This window comes from Cygnus atratus, chromosome 1 (assembly GCF_013377495.2).
Source record: "Cygnus atratus isolate AKBS03 ecotype Queensland, Australia chromosome 1, CAtr_DNAZoo_HiC_assembly, whole genome shotgun sequence".
Taxonomy (NCBI): Eukaryota; Metazoa; Chordata; class Aves; order Anseriformes; family Anatidae; genus Cygnus; species Cygnus atratus.
This window is the reverse complement of record NC_066362.1, coordinates 42,828,214-42,847,847: the sequence shown is the minus strand read 5'-3', so window position 1 is coordinate 42,847,847 and position 19,634 is coordinate 42,828,214. Positions and strand designations below refer to the sequence as shown.

Below are 19,634 nucleotides of genomic sequence, written 5' to 3'. Positions count from 1 at the left end.
TGTTCTTGGGGGAGGCATACGCAGGGTGCTGTCTGGGGTTCCTTCACATGAATTACTGTCAGGCACAATCTGGCAGCTGTACGGTGGTCACTATGATCACAGCCACTGTCTCCAAGGGCTGCTAGTAGAGCACAAGTAACTACATTTCCATAAGGGAATTTGTCTGACTAAGTAAAGAGATGCAACGAGAAATGGTTTCTGGTGCCAACACTGGGAGATGGCACCAGAGAACAGAGCTCCAGCATGAACAGAGAGAACTCTCTGTGCTTACAATATCACTGGAGTCACTGACTGGATGAGATGGTCCTGACTGTCACTGCAGAAACTAACACAGTCTTAGAGAAAAATTGGAGGCTCATGGTTGCTTGATGATAGCTGTTAATGGCACTGGAGTGTTGCTTCAGGGGGCATTGATCATCATCTGTGGCCAGGGACAAAGCAGGTCACAAGACCCCTGTGACCTGGTGTTAATCCCTGCAGTTAATCCCAGCTGTTATCTGTCTATTTAAAGAAAAAGTTAGATATAAAGTGTTGACAGGGCTGCAGTCATTAGTGTGGAAAAAAATGAGAATTTGTTCTCTGGCCTGGAATGGAACTTGGGTCAACTTGAAGTCAAATTTGATGTCTCTAAATGTGAATGCAGAGCAAATTTACCAGAATGGTGTCATCTGAGGGCTCTGAGCAGATGGACAACAGCATGTGTTGGAAAATGCTGTTCCTGTAGCGCCAAGAGGAAATGTTCCTCTGACTATTAAAAATAAGTTATCCAGAAATCAGCCAGGAACCTTTAATCTTTACATTTCAGGTTTCCCTGAAGGCCTTCCATGAAGTAAATATTGTATACACAATTTAATTAGATTCTGAATTGACTCAGTCACTTGTTCTCACAAGTTAACTGCACTGAAGCAAGTAAGTTTACCATGACAGCAGAGAGACTATGCCCAGATGCTTGCAGGATTAGTTCTGCAGACTCTCCAGCTCAGGAAGCATGACTTCAAACTGCCTGTAGAAAAGAAAGTTTACTAAAATATTGGGACTATGCACAGATACACCAGCATTTGCACACATACCCCGAAACTGGTTTTGCCACTGGGATGCACAAGGAAACAGAATAACTTGGCAAGTGAGAGTGACTGCATTGCAGTGACCAGATGTAATTTAATTGTTCGCAATGTCACGCGGATCAGCCCTGAAGTGATGTTGATTGGAGATGTGGTGACAACTATTAAACTGCTTCTTAGCCCAAGACGACTTAATCATATTTCCCATTGTCTCTCTCTCCTTCTGAAGACAAAGCATTATTTACAACAACAATCATTAAACAGTCCTCATATTCAGGCCCACATCAGTGCATTTATTGTGAGCATGTCAATAAAAAAGCAGTGGAAAGCTTCAGTACCATCATAACCCGCCTTCTGAAAAGTATTTTTTTAATTTATTTTTTTAAATAAGCAGGCCTAAAACAGAAATACTGCTGAGTTTCATTTCAGTCACAACACCGTTTCTCCAAATGGTGAAGTTTTTTATTCTTCAGTGGCTTGTTTCTGCTTTGTGATGCTCAGACTGACAAACCTGGTTATCTGTGTAGCTCCATCATGTCATTGATGATTTCAGATCAGACTTAAGGTTAACTTCAACCTCATATGTCTCACGTTAGCTTAGTAAACACATTAGCTTAGTAAACAGCTTGCTCTTCTCAACTTCCTAATTAAAATTTGAAAATGCACTTTAGATTCCAAAAGGGCTTTTCAATCATATTTTAATTTTTAGGGCTCAAAAAGATACTTACAGAGTATACTAAAATCAGAGTTAATTACAATAACTCCTTGTAATCAAGGTCCCACCCATTTTCAGATGCATATCATAACGTCACTGATCTCACCTGAAAATGAACACAGGGCTAACAGCTTCAGTAAATATAAGGTTGATAGCCAGTGTTATCTGTTGCACTGTTCACACCCCCAAATTAATTAGCTGCCGCAATTTTATGGAATCATGATTTGCCCTTGCACTTTCTTTTTCCTCTGTGTCTATGCATTTGACTATGCACCACTGCATATTAGTTCACCACTGATAATTCTGGAACAATTTAAAATATGTTCTGCTGTTTTAACATCCTTTAAGGTCAAGTTTGTCTATTTCATGACCACACATTATTTCTCCTCCTTTATTCTGTATAGAAATCTTTTGATGTAAACAGTGAGAAACCCAGTAAAGCATAATCAATAAACATGTTTCCACAGAAAGGTCTGCATTTTTCCTCTTTTTTCTTTTCATTCATAGAGTTCTTCTAAAATAAATCATGTTGATCCAAAAATTCAATTCAACGTATATATTAATACACTGGACAAAGAAGGTAGGTGGATAATGCTTCTGTTCAGTTCTTCAAATAACTAAAAACATTAGCTCTGATCTGTGTGAATTCACGTATTGTCGATATGCTGACGCTACAGGTACGGTGCTTGTAGATGAAACCTGAACTGGCATTGAATTAGCCAGCTGAAGATGCTTGTGGCCTTATAGAGGGCAATTTGCCCTCTTCTCAAAGGGCCTCAGTACAGACAAAACTTCACATAGAGACTCAGTCCTTAAAGCAGCCACAATAAGTCACGGTAACAAAGGGAACAAGATTCAAGTTTCAGATACCAAGGATATCCAAAGGTGATCAAGGATAAAAGGTTTGATTTGTAGGTGCTTTTAAACTGCCTCCAGGCCTAAAAGAAGGGGTGGGCCCTGCCCATCAGGCTTGTTCTTCTTTTGCAGCAGTTATTTTTAGAGAGTACGTAGACTTACAGGCTGCTATAGACCCCATGTTGAAACTCACTGGACTGAGGAGTAGACTCTGCATCTGAATTTCAGTGGAGTCCAAACAGAATCTTTCAGCAATGCTTGATCCTGTTATCCCTGTTGCCAACTGGAATTGAGTCTTAAACAAAAACTGAAAAAGAAAAAAAGAAAAAAAAAAGGTAATGAAGTATTTTTAAAGGCCAGATTAGTTTCGGTGTTAGGGAAAACAGCCACTGTGTTATCTACAAAAAGTAATCTATTACATGATATTAGAATGTACATGTGAGTAATGCTTATAATTCTCAGAAAGCACTACATTACACTTCTTATGGGAAACTTATGCAGTTCTTTGCCCAATAAACAAACTGCTGTTAAACCATTAGACGTCTCATATAGCAAGTTCTGCCATGGAAACTGCATGGAAATAACTGATGGGTTTTAAAAAAGGAAGGATTCTTTCCCCCACAGAGGCAAAATGCCACTCAAAAAGCAAATTTGAATGATGAAAAAAATCCTCAGTCTTTTGAGAATTCACAGTCCATATTACAACACTACTGGAATCTGCTTTTAGTTGTACTGAAGTGCAAGGTGCAAGTGAAACCATTTGGCAGCACAAACAAGAGAAAAGGCTATTGCTATTGCAATTGCATTTGTGTGTTGTGATTCAGTCCTAAGGGGTGATCTATAATTTTGAAAGCTTGTTGTACCTGGGATCTTCACTGAAATAACCCTGAGTTTCATGCAATATGCAAATATAATCAAACTATGTTTGATGCAGGAATGCCTGATACAGCTGATCATCCTGCAAATAGAGTGTGCAGCATTCCCCAGTGCTGTCAAGTCGATACAAGAGATGGGATAACATATTGCTTTAAGAAAAAGGGGCATAAGCAGGATAAAACTATATTATATAATAAAAATAATCCATTTTGTAGCCTCTGGTGAAATAAAGCAGCTGCCCAACGAACTTTCCAATGTAAACTTGGATGTGAAGAGTCCTGCAGCAAGCTGAAATTTCATGGGAGAGGTAGGTAGGAACCCAAATGCAAGTACCCAAGGTGAAATTCAGTCATGACAAGACATTTAGTCCAGTGACTAACATCTAGAACTTGGCTAAAAGGCATAATACAGTGCTGTAGAACCCAAACAGATTTAACTATGCCAGTGCGGTACGGCCTCTTGCCACAAACCTCTGTAGCCACCAGAAAGCAGGGATTCCACCTGTTAAAGGTGGCTCTGGCATTGAAGCAAATAGCTGCATTTTCTGCAGTATTCCAGTCATGCAGCAGCATCTTAGTTCCAGGGAGTTAATTATCCCACGCAAAGCTTAGGACAGGTGGAGATGCGCTACTCAGGCAGCCAGCGAACCTATTTGGAGCTGTGTTGGGTTTTTTTTGCCACGTTCCATTGCACCGTGCTGTGTAGAAATAATTTTCTGGCCCTTGCAACACCAACTCATGAGGGAAGCCAAAAGGTCGTAAAAGTCCTGAGAGTAATAGATCACTATCATTATCTCATCTAACCTCCTGAATACCTCAGCCATTCTACTTTTCTTTAGAAGCTAGATCAAAGCAAGCCTTTTAGAAAGACATCTAATTTTGTTCAGATTACGAGCAACAGTGAGTAATTGGTCCCTATGTTATCCTTACTGCCAGAATAGTACATCTTATTCAAGGTTGAATTTGTTAAACTTCCAGCCATGGGGCCACCTTATGTCATAAGACAATAAATTTTAAGGCTATAAAACCCTCCACCATTACGCCTCTTCCATATACATTGGCCTACCTACACACAGTGATTTAGTTCATTCTTACCCTTTTCTTCGGTAAGCTTGGACTGAGTTCCTTAAATCTCATGTCAAAGCTGATTTCCCACCTTGAAAGACAAACACCAGGTCTGGACACAGCATTCCAGAAAGTTGTTTTCTCAGTGCTATGTACACAGGGAAGGTCATTTCCCTAGTTATATGTGCCGCTCCTTTTTCTATATTTTCAAGGATCACACGAGCCTCTAGGCAACATCGCACCAAGAACATATGCTGAGACTGCTACGTGAGAACACCCCTCCCCAAGACAATCTCCAGTCCTGCAAGTACCCATTGCATTCTTCATTACTTGCTTGCAGCAGCATTAAAACACACTACTTTGGGAATGTAATAATTCAGTACAGTTATTCAGATAATTCTTACCAGCAATTTGGATACTTGATTACAAAATCATACAATAACCGTCCCTGGGGGTGTTCAAGGAAAGGTTGGACATGGTGCTTAGGGACATGGTTTAGTGGGTGACATTGGTAATACGGTGATGGTTGGACCAGATGATCTTGAAGGTCTTTTCCAACCTTAATTTTTCTATGATCCTATGATTCTAATAATTTTGGTTAAAAAGGACTTGAAGAACATCCAGTCTGACCTCTTGCTCAAAGCAGGGCTAACTTTGCAGCAAAAGCAGGTTGCCCAGGTCCTTGCCCAATCAGGTTGGAAAATCTTGAAGGACAGAGATTCCTTCTTTCAAGGACAACTTCTTTTAATATTTACTCACTTTCATGGTGATTCGTTTTTTAAAAACAAAACAAAACTTGTGTCATCTAAAAGGATAGCGACCAAAGCCTCTACATCTACATTTTAGATCTTTGAATAAAATACTAAATTGACAAAGTCTGCAAGCATCCTATTAGAAATAGTCTTGTTTGCTGGCATCTGACTGCTAACTACATGTTGAAAATCTGGCACTAAGCCAGTCTGCAGTCCATATGACCTAGTTTCTGTTAATTCAGTCTAGTTTCGTTGGTTCAGTAAACATCACACGTTACTGAATTAAAAGGTCCAGTGTAGCCCAAGGAATAGCAGGCTGGGAGGCAGACCCGTTACTTCTTTCTAAAACGACCCACCTTCTAAGAAAGTGGTGCCACTTCTCTTTGCTAACTTGTGCTGTTAGAGTCCACTATTTCTACTGGGAATTGACACTGGAAAGCAAGAGCCATTTCACAGATCCCTGCTTCATTCCACCTCTCCTTCTGCAGCAGAAGAATTCTGCTGGACAATTTCTGAAATTTTTCCCAGTTCAGTTCCTTAAAGTATTCTTCAGCTAATTCTTTAATGTCCTTGAGCATTAGCTGTGCAGCTATGCTGATTAGGAACTGTTTAATTTCAGCAAATGCTGCTTTTCATCTTCTTTGAGTGCAGATAATACTCACATTCAAGTCTCTCCTCCAAGTGCCAATTAGCCCCTGTGGCAGAGCACATGAAATCTGACCAGCGGTAGATAAAAAAGGATAAAGTCAGAATAAGCTTATTGCTTTCCACAGGCACCCAGCTCAATCCCAAACATTGCAATTTCTAAAGTTGGATATTTCTGAGAAGCTATATATTTGGCATTAACATTACATAGATATTAATAGAAAAGTTATTGTCATAACTGCATTTTGCTTCAAGATGTCAGTTTGCAATATGGCAGTTTAAAAGAGCAAGCCTGAGGCTTACGAAGTCCTATATGAAAAACAACCCGATTGGCTCATTAACTAGGCGCCATGCTTTTGCTATTATTTAAACATACTTTAATATCTGTAGTAGATTTTTTAAAGTGTCATAATAGTTTGAGAGTTGTCACATTAGGCTGTTATAGCTCCAAATGCGTACTTCTTCCCTGCTCAGACCTGAATCCAATATACAGTAATGTGACTACTTTAGAGGCGCTGTTACGCTTTATGTCAATCCAGCTGCTCTGCAAGTACATAAAATCTGCATAATAAAAATCTTTACGTTAATTTCAGTTTTAAAAACTGACTGCTCACCAGGAACTGCTTTCTCGACTTCAGTGTTTTAGCCAAATGAAACATTTTCTTGTCAAGATATCTGAATGGTCTACTGTTTATTGTTTACTAATTAGAGAAATTTGTGCTGATTTAAGTTCATCAGAAGTGGGTGGCTCGTATTTATTATTTAAGCTTCTTTAGTTTTAAAACTGCTGAATGCATTTTCAATCTCCTCTTAAAACTTTTAATGGCGGAATTTCCACAGCTTCCCTAATTATCTATACCAGTGTTTAAATACCCTTGCAGTTAAGGCTTTTACTGAGGTGCAGCCTGCTGCTGCTGTACTTTCTCCTCCTGTTTTGCCAGCTCCCCAGTGGGTATGGGGAAGGAAGAGAGCACCATGCTCCCCCGTGACATTCCCTCAGTTTCAGCTCTTCTTGGGCAAACACAGAAATGCCGGTACTGCACAGGGTAGCAGTAAGAGAAGGGACAGCTTTCACCCAGCCATTTCTCTGCACCGCCGTCCACAGACGGGAAGGCGGCAGCCACCGCAGCGCCCTGGCAGGCCACATCCCCCCCAGCTTTCTTGACAGGCAGCCAGGCTCCTCTCCCCCAGCCCCAGGCGAGGCCGGCCGGGCCCCTCCTGCCCACCCCGTGGCGCTGCGGAGCTGCCCGGCCCCGGCCCCGTCCTCGCCCCGCTCCCTCCCTCCCTCCGCTGCGGCACCCCCGGGCGGCGGGGCCAGAGCCGGCCCGCCCCTCCACCGCCCCTCCACCGCCCCCGGCCCGCAGGGCCCCGGCACTAAGCCCCGAGGCGAGCCCGGCGCGGCGGCAGCCCTCCGGCAGCCCCGGGCCCGGCGGCGCAGCCATGCCGGCAGCCCGCGCCGGGCCCCGCCGGGCCGCCTTGCGCCCGCAGCATCGCGGCACCCCGGCTACAACCAGCCGCGCTCCCCTGGGCACCCTGTCCGCCTCCTCCTCCTCCACCTCCTCCTCCTCCACCTCCTCCTCCTCCTCCTCCTCCTCCCACGGAGCCACCCTCCTCCTCCGCCCCCTCTCCCTGCCAGCCTCCTCCCCGCCCTTCCCCGCGCCCCACGCCGCTGCTGGAGCCGCGCGTCACTCGGGCTCCAGCCCCGCCGCAGACATGGCGACGCTGGCCGCCGTGCAGCCGCTCACGCTGGACAGAGGTAAGCGCGGCTCGGCACGGCTCGGCGCGGCCCCGCGGCGGGCGGGAGGAGAGGGGCTGCGAGGCGGACGAGAAAACTTTGTCCGCCGGCGGCGAGCGGCTGACCGGCCACCGGCAGGGCTGGCAGCCCCCGGGCTGGGGCTCCGCGGCCGTGCCGCCTCCGCCCGGCTCGCCCCCGCCGCCTGGCCCCGAGCCCGGCCTGGCTGCTGCGGGAGATGGCTCCCGGTGGCGGGGTGCTGCTTTGCGGAGACCTGTCACCCCGCCGGGTGCTTTGAGTTGGTGTCGGCAGCCTTGCCGAAGGGGTGCCGGAGTCTGGAAGTTGGCTTTAAATTCGGCGTTCGCCTGCGGGATGTAAAAATTGGACCTCTCCCTCGCAGCGCGTTTGTGCCCCTAGCAAGGCTCGGCCGCTGGGTTTCTGTGGGTTGCCGGGGAGAATAACTTACCTGATGTCTGAGTTGTTTTGCTTCTCGGGCTCCGTGAGCTAAAGAGGTCAAACAGTTCCCAAACCAGCATTTTAAGTTGCTGATGTATTTTTCTTCCTGACTTGCATTGAGGAGCTCTGAGAGGCTCCCAGCATGTGAAGTTAGATCTTCTAGATTGAACGCATGATTTAGGCCAGTGTTGTTTGTTTCTTTTTTGCCTTGTTTTTTTAACATATTGTTTCTAGAGGGTTAAGATGTGCTTCAAAGCAAGGTAGAGAGTGCCTTCTGTAAATCTTGTGCAAAAGAAGCCTGATGAGCACAGTTTCAGCATGATAAAGGTGATGTGGGCAGCTTTCCTGGAACTCAACTGAGAGCAAAACAGCCCACAAAATATCATAGAATCACAGAATATCCTAAACTGGAAGGGACCCACAAGGAGCAACTAGTCCAACCTCTGGCTCCACACAGGACCACCCAAAAATCAGACCCTATGTCCAAGAGCATTGTCCAAACGCTTCTTGGACTCAGCAGGCTTGGTGCCGTGACCACTTTCCTGGAGATCCTGTCCCGGCGCCCAACCACCCTCTTGGTGAACAGCATTTTCCCAACACCCAAAGTACTCTAAATACAGTTTCCTAGATGGCTTAAATTCAAACATTAGTAGAAAAGGAGAATCTAAAATTATTCTTACTGAAATAACAAAGTGCTAGCATGCACTTTAAATTAAACTGCTCAGAAATCCACTGTGTAATCTACAGTTTCACCCTAATACTGTTTTCAGTAAGCAGGACAAATCTATTTCCTGGCAAAGGGCTGAACAGATGGCAATCCATTAGCAAACCTGGCTTTTCTGAGGCAAGTATTACTATTTCAGAATTACACATTCCTCTTCATCACAAAAACACCGCTTTAAAAAATCCACAGTACACAAAAAATGCAAATTAGTCCCAATTTAAATATAATATATATCTGTTGTCTGCTGTGTCCTGGATATGCCTAACCATTTGGCAGGGGTGCCAATGTTACGGTCTCCCTGGTCGTCAGCCAGGGCTGACAGTAGTGCGAGGGAGATGCAACATCACGGAATTATAGGATGTGACGTGCAAAAGGAAAATACAGGCAAGGAGAAAGATTTAAATACTGCACCTGGCCTGAGAAGGCTGTTTTGTCAGTGAGGTGTACTTCATCACCCGTAACAGGTTGCTGCTACGTTAACTGCAGTGGGTGGGCTGACACTCCAGAAGCAACTCCAACCCTAGTGCTTCCAGATACTTCCTCTGTAGTCTTTCTCTCACAGCCGTGGAAGAAGGAAAGTGCTATGTAGTGAGATTTTGCACATTTCTTTTGCTTTTATTAAAGCAGACATGGCTATGTTTACTGTCACTGTGCTTTGCGCAGCTCTGCTGTGATCTAGGCATAGCCCAGGAGAGTCTTGTAGGCTTGTAACCACTTTGCCGTGTCCCACAGAGAGCGCAGCGCAGCGGAAGAATAAAGAGCATTCCATGAGCGGCAGCACTAATAACCTTGCATTGCGGAGCCTTGAATGGCTGCTTGATCTCTGGTCAGGGAGTGTTTGCATTTCCTCCTGCTAAGGGGCACAGAAATGGTAAAACACCGTATGGATGCATACATCAGAAATCCAAGTTACGCTCTGACGTAGTCTGCTCCTGGACAAAACATGTACTGTGTTCCAGTATGGTGATGGAGCTTTCCTAAAGCCTGACACAAACGGAATTCAAAATCTGTATGGTAAAATGAATTACCATTTAAAGGTGAAGGGCATGTTGTGTGTGAATGATTGAAAGCCAATTACATTCTGGAAGATTACTTCAGTCCAAAGCGCAGGAATTAATTTCCTTAATTCCTGTCATCATGTGCCTTTCTACCTGCACAAATGTGTGCAAGTTCCATTAGGGCTTTTTAATATGTGGAACAAGTTCACAAAATAATGGAAATTTTAATCACTTACAATTTAATCTCCAAGGCTTTTGCCTGACCTTTGCATGGTGCTCTGCTGGGAGGAGGGGAAGGAATCAGCAACTGCTGCAGGGTGGAAACATAGAGCCGTGGAGCTACACGTGGGGGCCGCTGCGGGCACACGGGCCCAGTGGTTGAGAGCTTTGTGAGGGGGAAGAGCATTCTGCCAGGCATCTTCTAACAGCCACATAAGTCTCTTACTTAAAGAGGAAAAAAAAAAAAAAAGAAAAAGTGCACCCTTCCTGTCTTTTCAGCATATAAGACACATGCAATATTGGAAGCACGCTGTCGGTAAGGAAGCACCCCATCAGTAATCCCCAGTGCCCATCAGAGCTCACTGTGGGAATATTTTAGGCCGATTCAGGGATGATGATAGAAACTTTGAAAGCTTTACTTGTTTCTGTGTTGAGATGAACAGCTACAATGCTGTGTTTCATAAAATGACAAAAAGAGTAAGGTTGGGATTTTTTTTTCATTTTATATTCAAAGTTATGTATTTTTAAATTATGCTCCCAGTTTAATTTGCCTCCCTCCATTTAAAAAACAAAACAGGCAGTCCAAACCAAAAGGAAAATGCTTAAAAATGCCCATACTATTTTTTATTTTTATTTTTTTAATGTGTACCACTTGTCGCACCTTGCGCCTCGTTTTTCTCTGTGTTGGGCCAGCAGCGCTGCCTGTGCCTCTCCTCGCAATGCCCGTCGTGCTGCACAGCTGTAGGAAGCTCATTGTGGGTGTGAAGCACGTGAAGGGTGCATTAGCACAGCCTGATGGAAGCATTTTCTGTAAATGCCACTGTGCTCCCAGATATATGTTGGGAGGAATAGGTTTCTGTGCTTCCCTTGGCGCTTGTTTTAGGAGTGGCCCTATGAAGGCATGCAGTTTGTAGCAGGCATCGTGCTAGTAAGGCTTAACAGATGTTCACCATCTGAACTTTTTTGTTTTGCTAAAAATCTGGCAAATTTTTCATAAAGCTGGTTTTACATAAAATTTTACCTGTGCTCTTCCTTCCAAGATGAAAATCTGCTCTGACAGGAAACTGACATTTATTTACTTGGAGTGATGTGAAACTTCAGTCTCTCTTCCTTTCTCCATAAGACCATGGAAACAGTAGCTTTAAAAGAGTACTTCTTGACTGTTCTTCTTGCTTTTGAACATATTATACAATTAGCCTGTGCAACAACCATCTCATGATTAAGAGTATGGAAATATCTTTTCATGTGAAGGGGGACTTATTATTAATAATCCAGGTCCTGCTACATTTTTCCTTATATAGCCACCACTCATGCCGCTGATGGTTTCACTTCTTCATGTGATTAAGGATGAAAGATTAAATTTGAATAGACTGAATATCCAGTGCTGATATTTTAATCCCTGTGAAGTTTTACAACAAGGTCATAGCTATTGGCTGTTGACAACCAAATTTCTCTTGTTTTCAAATATATCCTAGGCAACTAGAGAGACTTCTTGCTCTTGAGCTGTAACACAGCTAATCTCTGTTGTCTTTTTAACAATTCAAACAGATATTTTTCTAGTGGAGTAGGTGTCCCATAACTTCCAGAAAATCCTTTATAAAACACCATGTTTAGTGACAATGAATAAGAATTTGAACAGACTTGGTATCGCCATCAGCTGATAGCAGTGGTAGGTGTACTCTATGAAATGTGATACAAGATGATGTTTGACTGTTAGTATTCATTGTTGTTTGCTAGGGTGCTCTCCCTTCCTTCTCTCATCATTTCTCTTTTCATTCTCAAAACCTACATAAATAGGGATTTTTTCCCCCTCGGTGCCCATTTATTTGTATATAATAGAAATTGTTTTGAATAGAAGTTTCTGTATATTATCTTTGGAGAAAAATATGTAGCATACTCATCAGGAAGAGAAAATCAGAGTTATAAAGTGTGAAATACACTCCTTGGCAGAGGTGCAACATAAGGCCAAGTATCTTTTATCCTGCGGTTAAGCCCTTCAAAACAGTGTTAAGCGGTTATGCTGCTCCCTGCATGGCTTTCAACAAAGCGTTTCTATCTGTCATAGAGATTTCTTGTACTGCTCTTCAGCCTAGCATGTTAAAGCAGAAAAATATTTCTGCAAGTGCCACACACTTTAAGTCTAATATTACTCTATTTGGTATGCCAGCTGATGACATATAAATAACCAAATTCATTCTTCCAAGGGAAAAAAAAAGGGGGGCCTGTTATGTGTAGGATGAGAAACAATTGACAATTCTGGTCACAGACCAAAATGTATTTTTTTTTTTTGTTTTACATCAGTTTGTCAACGTTTATTTGATATTTTTTCCAGTGTATTTATATGAAGGGATGGTTTAAGGTAAGCAGATTGCGCCAGCGATTGATGTTTTACATATAAGGATGTTTTCTGAAGATCCGAGCAGTTTAAGAGGTTTTTTAGCTAAGTATGCATTTCGGTTGTGTCTCCTGGAGCTCTGTAGCAAGAATAAAAGGAAGTCCCAACCCGAATGTCATCTTTGATTTCAGTCAGGGATGCAAAAATAGATAGTTTGAACAATTAAATGCTGACGTACAACTTAAACACCTCTGGCAGTAGAAGCTTGAACTGGAAGAGGTGCCAGGGTTCGCTGTGGCAAGGGGGGCTCTGCCTCACGAGGTGGCTCGGGTTCAGGTGGCCGCGTGCTGAGGGACAGGGCTCTGTCCTCGGGCCTGAAGCAGCTCGTGATGATGTGGATGTTGGAACTGAGCGTGGTCGCAGGGGATGGAAATGAATCAAAGTTCATTGCATCATCTGCGTGCACCAGGCATGGCGGCCCTCCGGCGCTGCCTTTCTTCAGAGAGCTGCACCTTCATGGCTGGCACTACGTGGACACGGAAATGTCTTCCAAAAAGTAGTGGCGTTCTTAACGCTAGGCCACCTTTGTGGGGCGTAGAGGAGAAATATCTTAAATTTCCAATCGTGTTTACTTCAGAAACATGCAACTGATCAGAAGCTGTGTTCAAAGTCAGGGAATTTTTGAGAAACACCTCTGTGAGAGCAGCTGTTCCTACCATTCCCTCTGGTCTGTCAGGCTGAAATAATTTTTTGGAGATGATAGCAATAAAATAATCATTGTAACCTACCTGAATTCATCCTGCATAGAACAAAGTGGTAAACACAACTAACATGTGTACATTCTTCTGCTTGTTCTCCAGAAGGGGCTTGCTCCTGAAGCTTGGTGAAGTGGATGGAGCCTGTGACAAGCCCCTGGGTGGGTGTGGGATTCACCATTTGCAGCAGGTTGCAAGATGAGAGTGTTAATGATCAGAAAGAACACGGGATGCTGTATTTTTTTTTTTTTGTGTGTGTGTATAGTAAGTGTATACTCTCTGTCTATAGACAATGTTGAAAAGGAAAGATTTGTTTTTGTAAATAATATCCCTATGCTGGATTCTACACACTTCAGTTGCATGCTGATGTCCAAGAGGCATTTGTGTAACTAATGAAAAAAGGATTAACCTCTTAATGTAATTGTTAGTAAACAATTTGCTTAATTCCATCCTGAAGCTTCAGTTGGACTCTTCTGATGATGTTATCACAGAGAAAATTTAAAAAAAAAAAGTGACAAATTACTGAAGTCATCAGCTTTGTGCCAAGGATAATTTGTCCTTTTTGTTCCCCATTTCAGAACACATATATTCACATCTCTCCTTAACATGGATGACAGTCACGCACATGCAAGAAAAGAAATACAAGCTTTTGGTGACTTGTGTCATTCTGATACAAAATGAGGTTCTTGTAGGTAAAGCTCTAGAATTTGAAATATGAATTGTGTAAAACTATTGATTTTTCTTACTCAGAAGCACAAATAATTAAAAGTTGAGGATTTAAGAGGAAACCAAGGAAAGGCAGATAGATAGCATTTTGAGAGCACTTAACTGTAAATTTGTAAATCTGCTTTCCATCATGCACAATTAATTTGTTTCACATGATGTATTTTTGACATTTAAAAATAATACTAATGTGCTGGAAACTGCACGTATGTATAAATCAAGGATTTTCAAAGTTAATCTAAGTCAGCTTAATCTTCTTTTGTGATATTTGCTGGAGAGTTACCTTCTGAATGAGAAGCATTTAATGGTTAATTCTCTATTCAGATAAGATGATTTGATTCAGAAACGCACATTTGCATACTAGCAGTTTTCTTTTAATAATGAGTATTTAAACCACAAGCTCAGGTCTCAGATAAGTTAAATACAGAAGATGTATGTATATATTTGAGAATGTGATTTTCTGTGGTCCAAAACAGAATGGTTAAATAAACCCCGAACTTCTCAAATGCAGTTCCACTAAGTCACCAGGAAATGCTTCTCATAATGAGTTATTACCTTAGTGCTACTTTATTAGTAATAGTTAAAATATATATAGTAGAAAAGTTGATTTCCAGAAGAGATTGGAGAATTGTTACAATTTAAAAGATAGAACAATGAAGTATCCATGAATACACAGAGCATCAAAGCATTGATTTTTATTGTTTCTGTGTAAACATGGATAATCGAATACGGAAGAATGGGGCCCAAAATAGACTCTTACTTTATTTCTTCTTAACCTAAATTACATTTTTACTGGTTCTTTTTAATGAGAGCCCAAGTTTAAGCACTAATCCTCCAATTTCACTAACTCTTTAATTTTCTTTTTCAACCATGTTTTCTGAAAAATAATTAATCTCCTAGACCATAAGGTAGCAATCCCTCTGGAACCAGTTAAGTATTGGGGAAGAGTGTACTTGAAATAGCTTAGGTGGATCACTGTTGCCATCAGCAGCAGTTTTAACCCTCAGAAATTTATTTACCATCATCTCTTCACTTTTCAGTAGATTTGGCAGTAGTGTTTCTGTCAAATGCTGTTTACTGAATCATCACAGGAATAAAAGGATAGCGTATCTGTTCTTTGTTATACAGAGCCAGACCAGGGAAACTTTAAGAGGGCATGATGACTTTTAAAATCCCTGAAGCACGCTTTGGAAAAAGAGGTGGTTTTACGTCTGGTCCCCTCTGTAGCCTGATAGCCTTGTAATCTGATGGTGGAACTTAGGCTCATTTATACAGTGTCTTTTGCTTCCTAACAGTATAGCCATGTCAAAAGATGCCAGGTGTGCTCCTTGTATCTTAGGCAGATAACTTACCTTGTGAAATCAGGCTGCAACCTGAGATGAGTTCCAGTTCCCTGCTCCTGTTCTCAGCATTGTAGCACACATACAACACCAAACAATGGCACTACAAAGGTGGCCATGAGCTCTCTTTCTCACAGGGGTTTTCTGTTTCAAAGTTTTGTGCATAACTTGCAGCAGCAATTCAAGATAGTCATGGCTTTCTTCTGAGGTCATAGCCACCTCAGAGTTGAAAGTTAGCAGTGAGCAGTTGTTGAGATCTACCAGCAGCATGTCTGTACCACCTAGTTGTACTGCCAAAGGATTTTATTTATACTGCCTTCTGCTGTTGTAGCTTTTCGCATACACATCTTCAAGGAAAGTTTTTTTTTTTTTTTCCCTTTTCTGCGAAATGACTAGGCTGTAGCCAGCTACCAGAGGGATTCGATCTGCAAGAAGTAATATCCTTAAATCCACTAAAATTGAAGAGAGAATATTAACTTTCTTCTTGTTACCTGACCCTACAGGGAAAGTTGTGTTAGGTGTGTGTCTTTAATAACTGCATCGCATCCACTGTATTGCACAAATGTCATCTTTTTGCTGTCGTCTCAAACCATGTAAGAAAGCATACCAAATAACGGAAGATAAAATCATGATGCTCGACTTACAGTGATGATCTGCATTGCCGCTAGGTACAACTGCCAGTAGCCCACAGCCATCTTTCTGGTAATAACAGAAAAAGATGTAAGGTTAAGATCAGCTGGCGAGGTAAGAACTGAGGAGAGGCAGCAGGAGACTCTGGTAATGGCACATGAGCAGGGAGGAGAGTGGGAGCAACTGCCTTGGCTCCAACGCGGTGCCTGTTGTGACAGAGAATTAGCATCCCTAAGTTAACCTTGCCTCCCTTTGCGAGACACCTCTTGGTGCCTTTTTCCCCTCTTCCTGTCAGCTTCCCTGCCAACAAAAATCTCTCAGCTGCAAACTAAAGACAGGCTGCAAGCATCCGTGTGGGTAACGCATGAGGTTGCCCATATGGCCAATGCTTTTGTTTTGCAGTGCGCACGTAGGACACGTAAATACATGCTTTTGCGTAGGGAGGGGAGTGAGAGGATGGAATTCAGCTAAGAGAAAACTATATGACAGTTAGAAATAGAGTTGTTTTTCATCCTGTTTTTCTTTGTTCACACAAGCCTATTCATTGTAATTGTTTCTGTTTTCTGCTTCTCTAGGTTAGTCAAACATTTAATTCCTTCACTCGTTGTAATGGTTTTCTCTGTATGCTTGCAGACTAAAACACAAAAGCAAGCATTCTATTAAGTTTCTATTAAGGACCCTTCCTTGGGGTATTTTAATGTAGCAGCCTTTTATTTTTTTTTTAATCTGGGATCAGAACCTGTAAAGTGTTGACATTTGCAGTTTCAGAAAGGTGTCCGGCGTACTTCTGCCTGGTGTTTAAAACAATTCCACTCCAGCATGAGAGTGGTTCTGCTGAGCTGTTCTACTAAAACCAAGCGATGTGATCAGGAGACCGCTGAGACTGGTAGAGTTATCAAGGCATCTCTTTAAAAGATATTAATGGCTACAGGAGAGAATATACAGTTTTCCTACTTTCGCAAATTTCAACTTGCAAGAACTTATTTCATTACAGCCAGGTCCTTACCCTACTGAATTTCACAATTTCTCAGGGATTTATAGCTTTGCTTCGGAGGGCTCTTTTTTTGCCATTATTTCATAGTTTCAGGAAGCCAAGATAGAACGCTATTTTACGCTTTTGGGTAGGCAAATAACTGCTTTAAACACTGTTACTTTTTTTTTTTCTTAAGAAATATTTACATATTATGCTTCCTGCAGGAAACGAGGGTTTAATTATTTTACTTAATGAATTAATATGTACACATATTCAAAATATATACAACATATATTTACTTCAATACAAAATTATTTTTTTCAAAGTCTAACAAATCTTGTTCTTTTTGTGTCATATTCATAGCTAACTGTCCCTAGTCAGAAAAATCACCAGAATCATGTCTCATCTGTTCTATTCAGCAGTTAGTGGCTAGCTATAAATCATAGTTCTGATCACAAAGAGCAGGCATGATTGAACGATATAAAATTAAATCTATATACAGAGGAAAAAAAATAAAAGAAATTTTACCCTCCCTTCTCTTTTCTCCATAGCTAATGCAGGGGAAAAAATCACGGCATTCTTTTTTAAGTACTGTGTTAGAAAATATCAGTGTTTTCAGTTCTTCTCTATTCTTTGCATTTTCAGCTTTATTTTTTAACCCTCTCTCGAAGGATAATGTGGGAACTTGTTTTCATACTGCTGCTGTGTTGAATGCCTTCTATGCAAAAGTAGTGGGTGCTGTCAAATGTAGAGGGCTGGTGTATCAGTAATGTCTTAGTTACTCACAGATGGTAAAATCATCTGGTGGAAATCTTCATACTCACATTTATGCACCTCATCACCTGCCTTGCTTTAGAAATAGTAATGAAACTAATAATATGGAAGAATAAAAATTACATCACTGTTTTAAAATTGTTCGGTTTTAAGGTTAGTTTTATATCCCCATCTTTGAAAATTCTGAGTTGTATTGTTGCTCTTCTGGCCTAGAACTAAGCCAGTGAAACTCATCATCTTGAAACAATCTTCAATTACCTGTTAATTCAAGTTTTTCTGTTTCATTATTTATTATTATTCCTTTAAAAAACAGTAGTGGGAATGTGACAGTACCAAGCCACTCTCTCAAAGCATCTAACAATCTCAAACGGTTTGAGGAATGGCTTTACCCTTATACAGTAATGAATAGGCTAAGAAGATTGACCAAGGTGAAGCAAATGCATTTCTCCCAGTTGGCCTTCATGGTAGGTTAAGGCTATGAAAAATCCCTAGCTGAAGAATGGAAATCACTAGTTAAAATTTAGGAGTTTGAGAGCAGGGAGGATTACTTGGTCATTGTAGACATTGTGAGGTTCAGAGAACATAAAGGAGCATATTTTTTCATTTAAAGGAACCTTTTGAGTGTTCAGTTTGAACAAGCTAAGCAGAGTATTCAGGAGCAGCATGCCTGAAATGGCAGTGTTTAAGGCAGTATGCCTGCAACAGCAAAAGTGACTGAAATTGCTGAAGAGAAGCATAAGGGTCTTTTGTAGTGCTGAGGATGCTGGACGGAGAGATCTCCACACAGTTTCTGTCTGTATTTTGGATTAAAGGTGACTCTGCTTTCCCTGCAAATAAACTCTGTCCTTTCTATAAGTTATTTTGCAAAACATTTCAGACCTTTCCTGTCATATTCAGGTGCTCCTGCCAAAGCTGCTGGGAAGTCTTGTGGTGCTTAGCACTGCCTTGGGGCGTGCAGCAGCTGGGTCATGGGCTTTACTTCTGGGAGACCAAGTGAAGCTGAGGACTTGTGTGGCTGTGGCGTGTCTGAGGAGCTAGAGCCAGACAAAGCCTGCATGTAGCACAAACATACAGAAATAGATATATATAGACCCAAACAGAGTCTGATGAGTGGCCACAGAAAATGAACGTGCTAGGTTGGCGCTTGGACTTGATCTTGGAGGTCTTTTCCAACCTGAATGATTCTACGCTTCTGTGACCGAGGCAGTAGAGGAATGTATGTAGGAACCCGTAGGGAAATTTCACCCGTGTCCCAGGGAGCAGTCACATCACATCAGGCAAAATGAGACACACGCAAGTGTGCTCAATCTTATTTCATGGTTGATACATCAAGAAAAAAAAATCAATAAAATCTTTGATTAAGACATTTTTAAAAGCTTTAACTAACATGCATATTGGCCTGCCTGCTGACAACACTGTTCTTGTCAAATGTGGCTGTTCTCAAGTATGGTGTCACCCGGACCACATGGAGGTAAATTTGCTTGAGTCATTCACAATGTATCTGGACAATAAGAGTGGGCTTCATCATACCATTTAATATGTAGGGTGTAGGCATGTACATCTGAGCTAATCATCTATTCTCCCTTTATAGTCAACAAAGAGAACAGGCACTCCCAGAGCATGATTCATCTCATCTAAATTAGGCCAGATGAATTGTAGCCTGAAAGTGTCTGTTTTTCTTCATCAAAAGTAGCAACAGTCTAGGGTGAGAAGCTGAGCTGTAGATGTCTGCGTCAGAAGTATGGTGAGTTGAAACCCTCACCACCAGATGAATCATGAGAGCTCTGTTTGGTTGTGCTTTGTTACATTTATTTGTGCATTCATAGGGATGTTTAACCACAGGAGTATGAAGTGACACTGCAGTAAATCTCTAACTGCTACCCGTGTCATCTAAACTTGAGTACGAATGCACTGATATTATTATTCTTGCTATAATTAATTTGAGCAGACCTCACAGATATACACGATCAAGTGTTGAATAATATTGCTGTATCCTAACAGCTTAGC

At 41.9% G+C, this 19,634-nt stretch overlaps 1 protein-coding gene across 2 annotated transcripts in view; it reads left to right on the top strand.

Moving 5' to 3' along the window:
- Positions 1-7,593: 7,593 nt before the first annotated feature.
- The window catches only part of LIN7A (lin-7 homolog A, crumbs cell polarity complex component), a 49,224-nt gene continuing 37,183 nt past the window's right edge, over positions 7,594-19,634 (top strand). For both annotated transcript variants that reach the window (XM_035544200.2, XM_035544201.2), the window contains exon 1: positions 7,594-7,724. In XM_035544200.2, the coding sequence (XP_035400093.2) occupies positions 7,682-7,724 (43 nt within the window). In that variant the 5' untranslated portion in view covers positions 7,594-7,681. The remainder of the gene's footprint in view (positions 7,725-19,634) is intronic.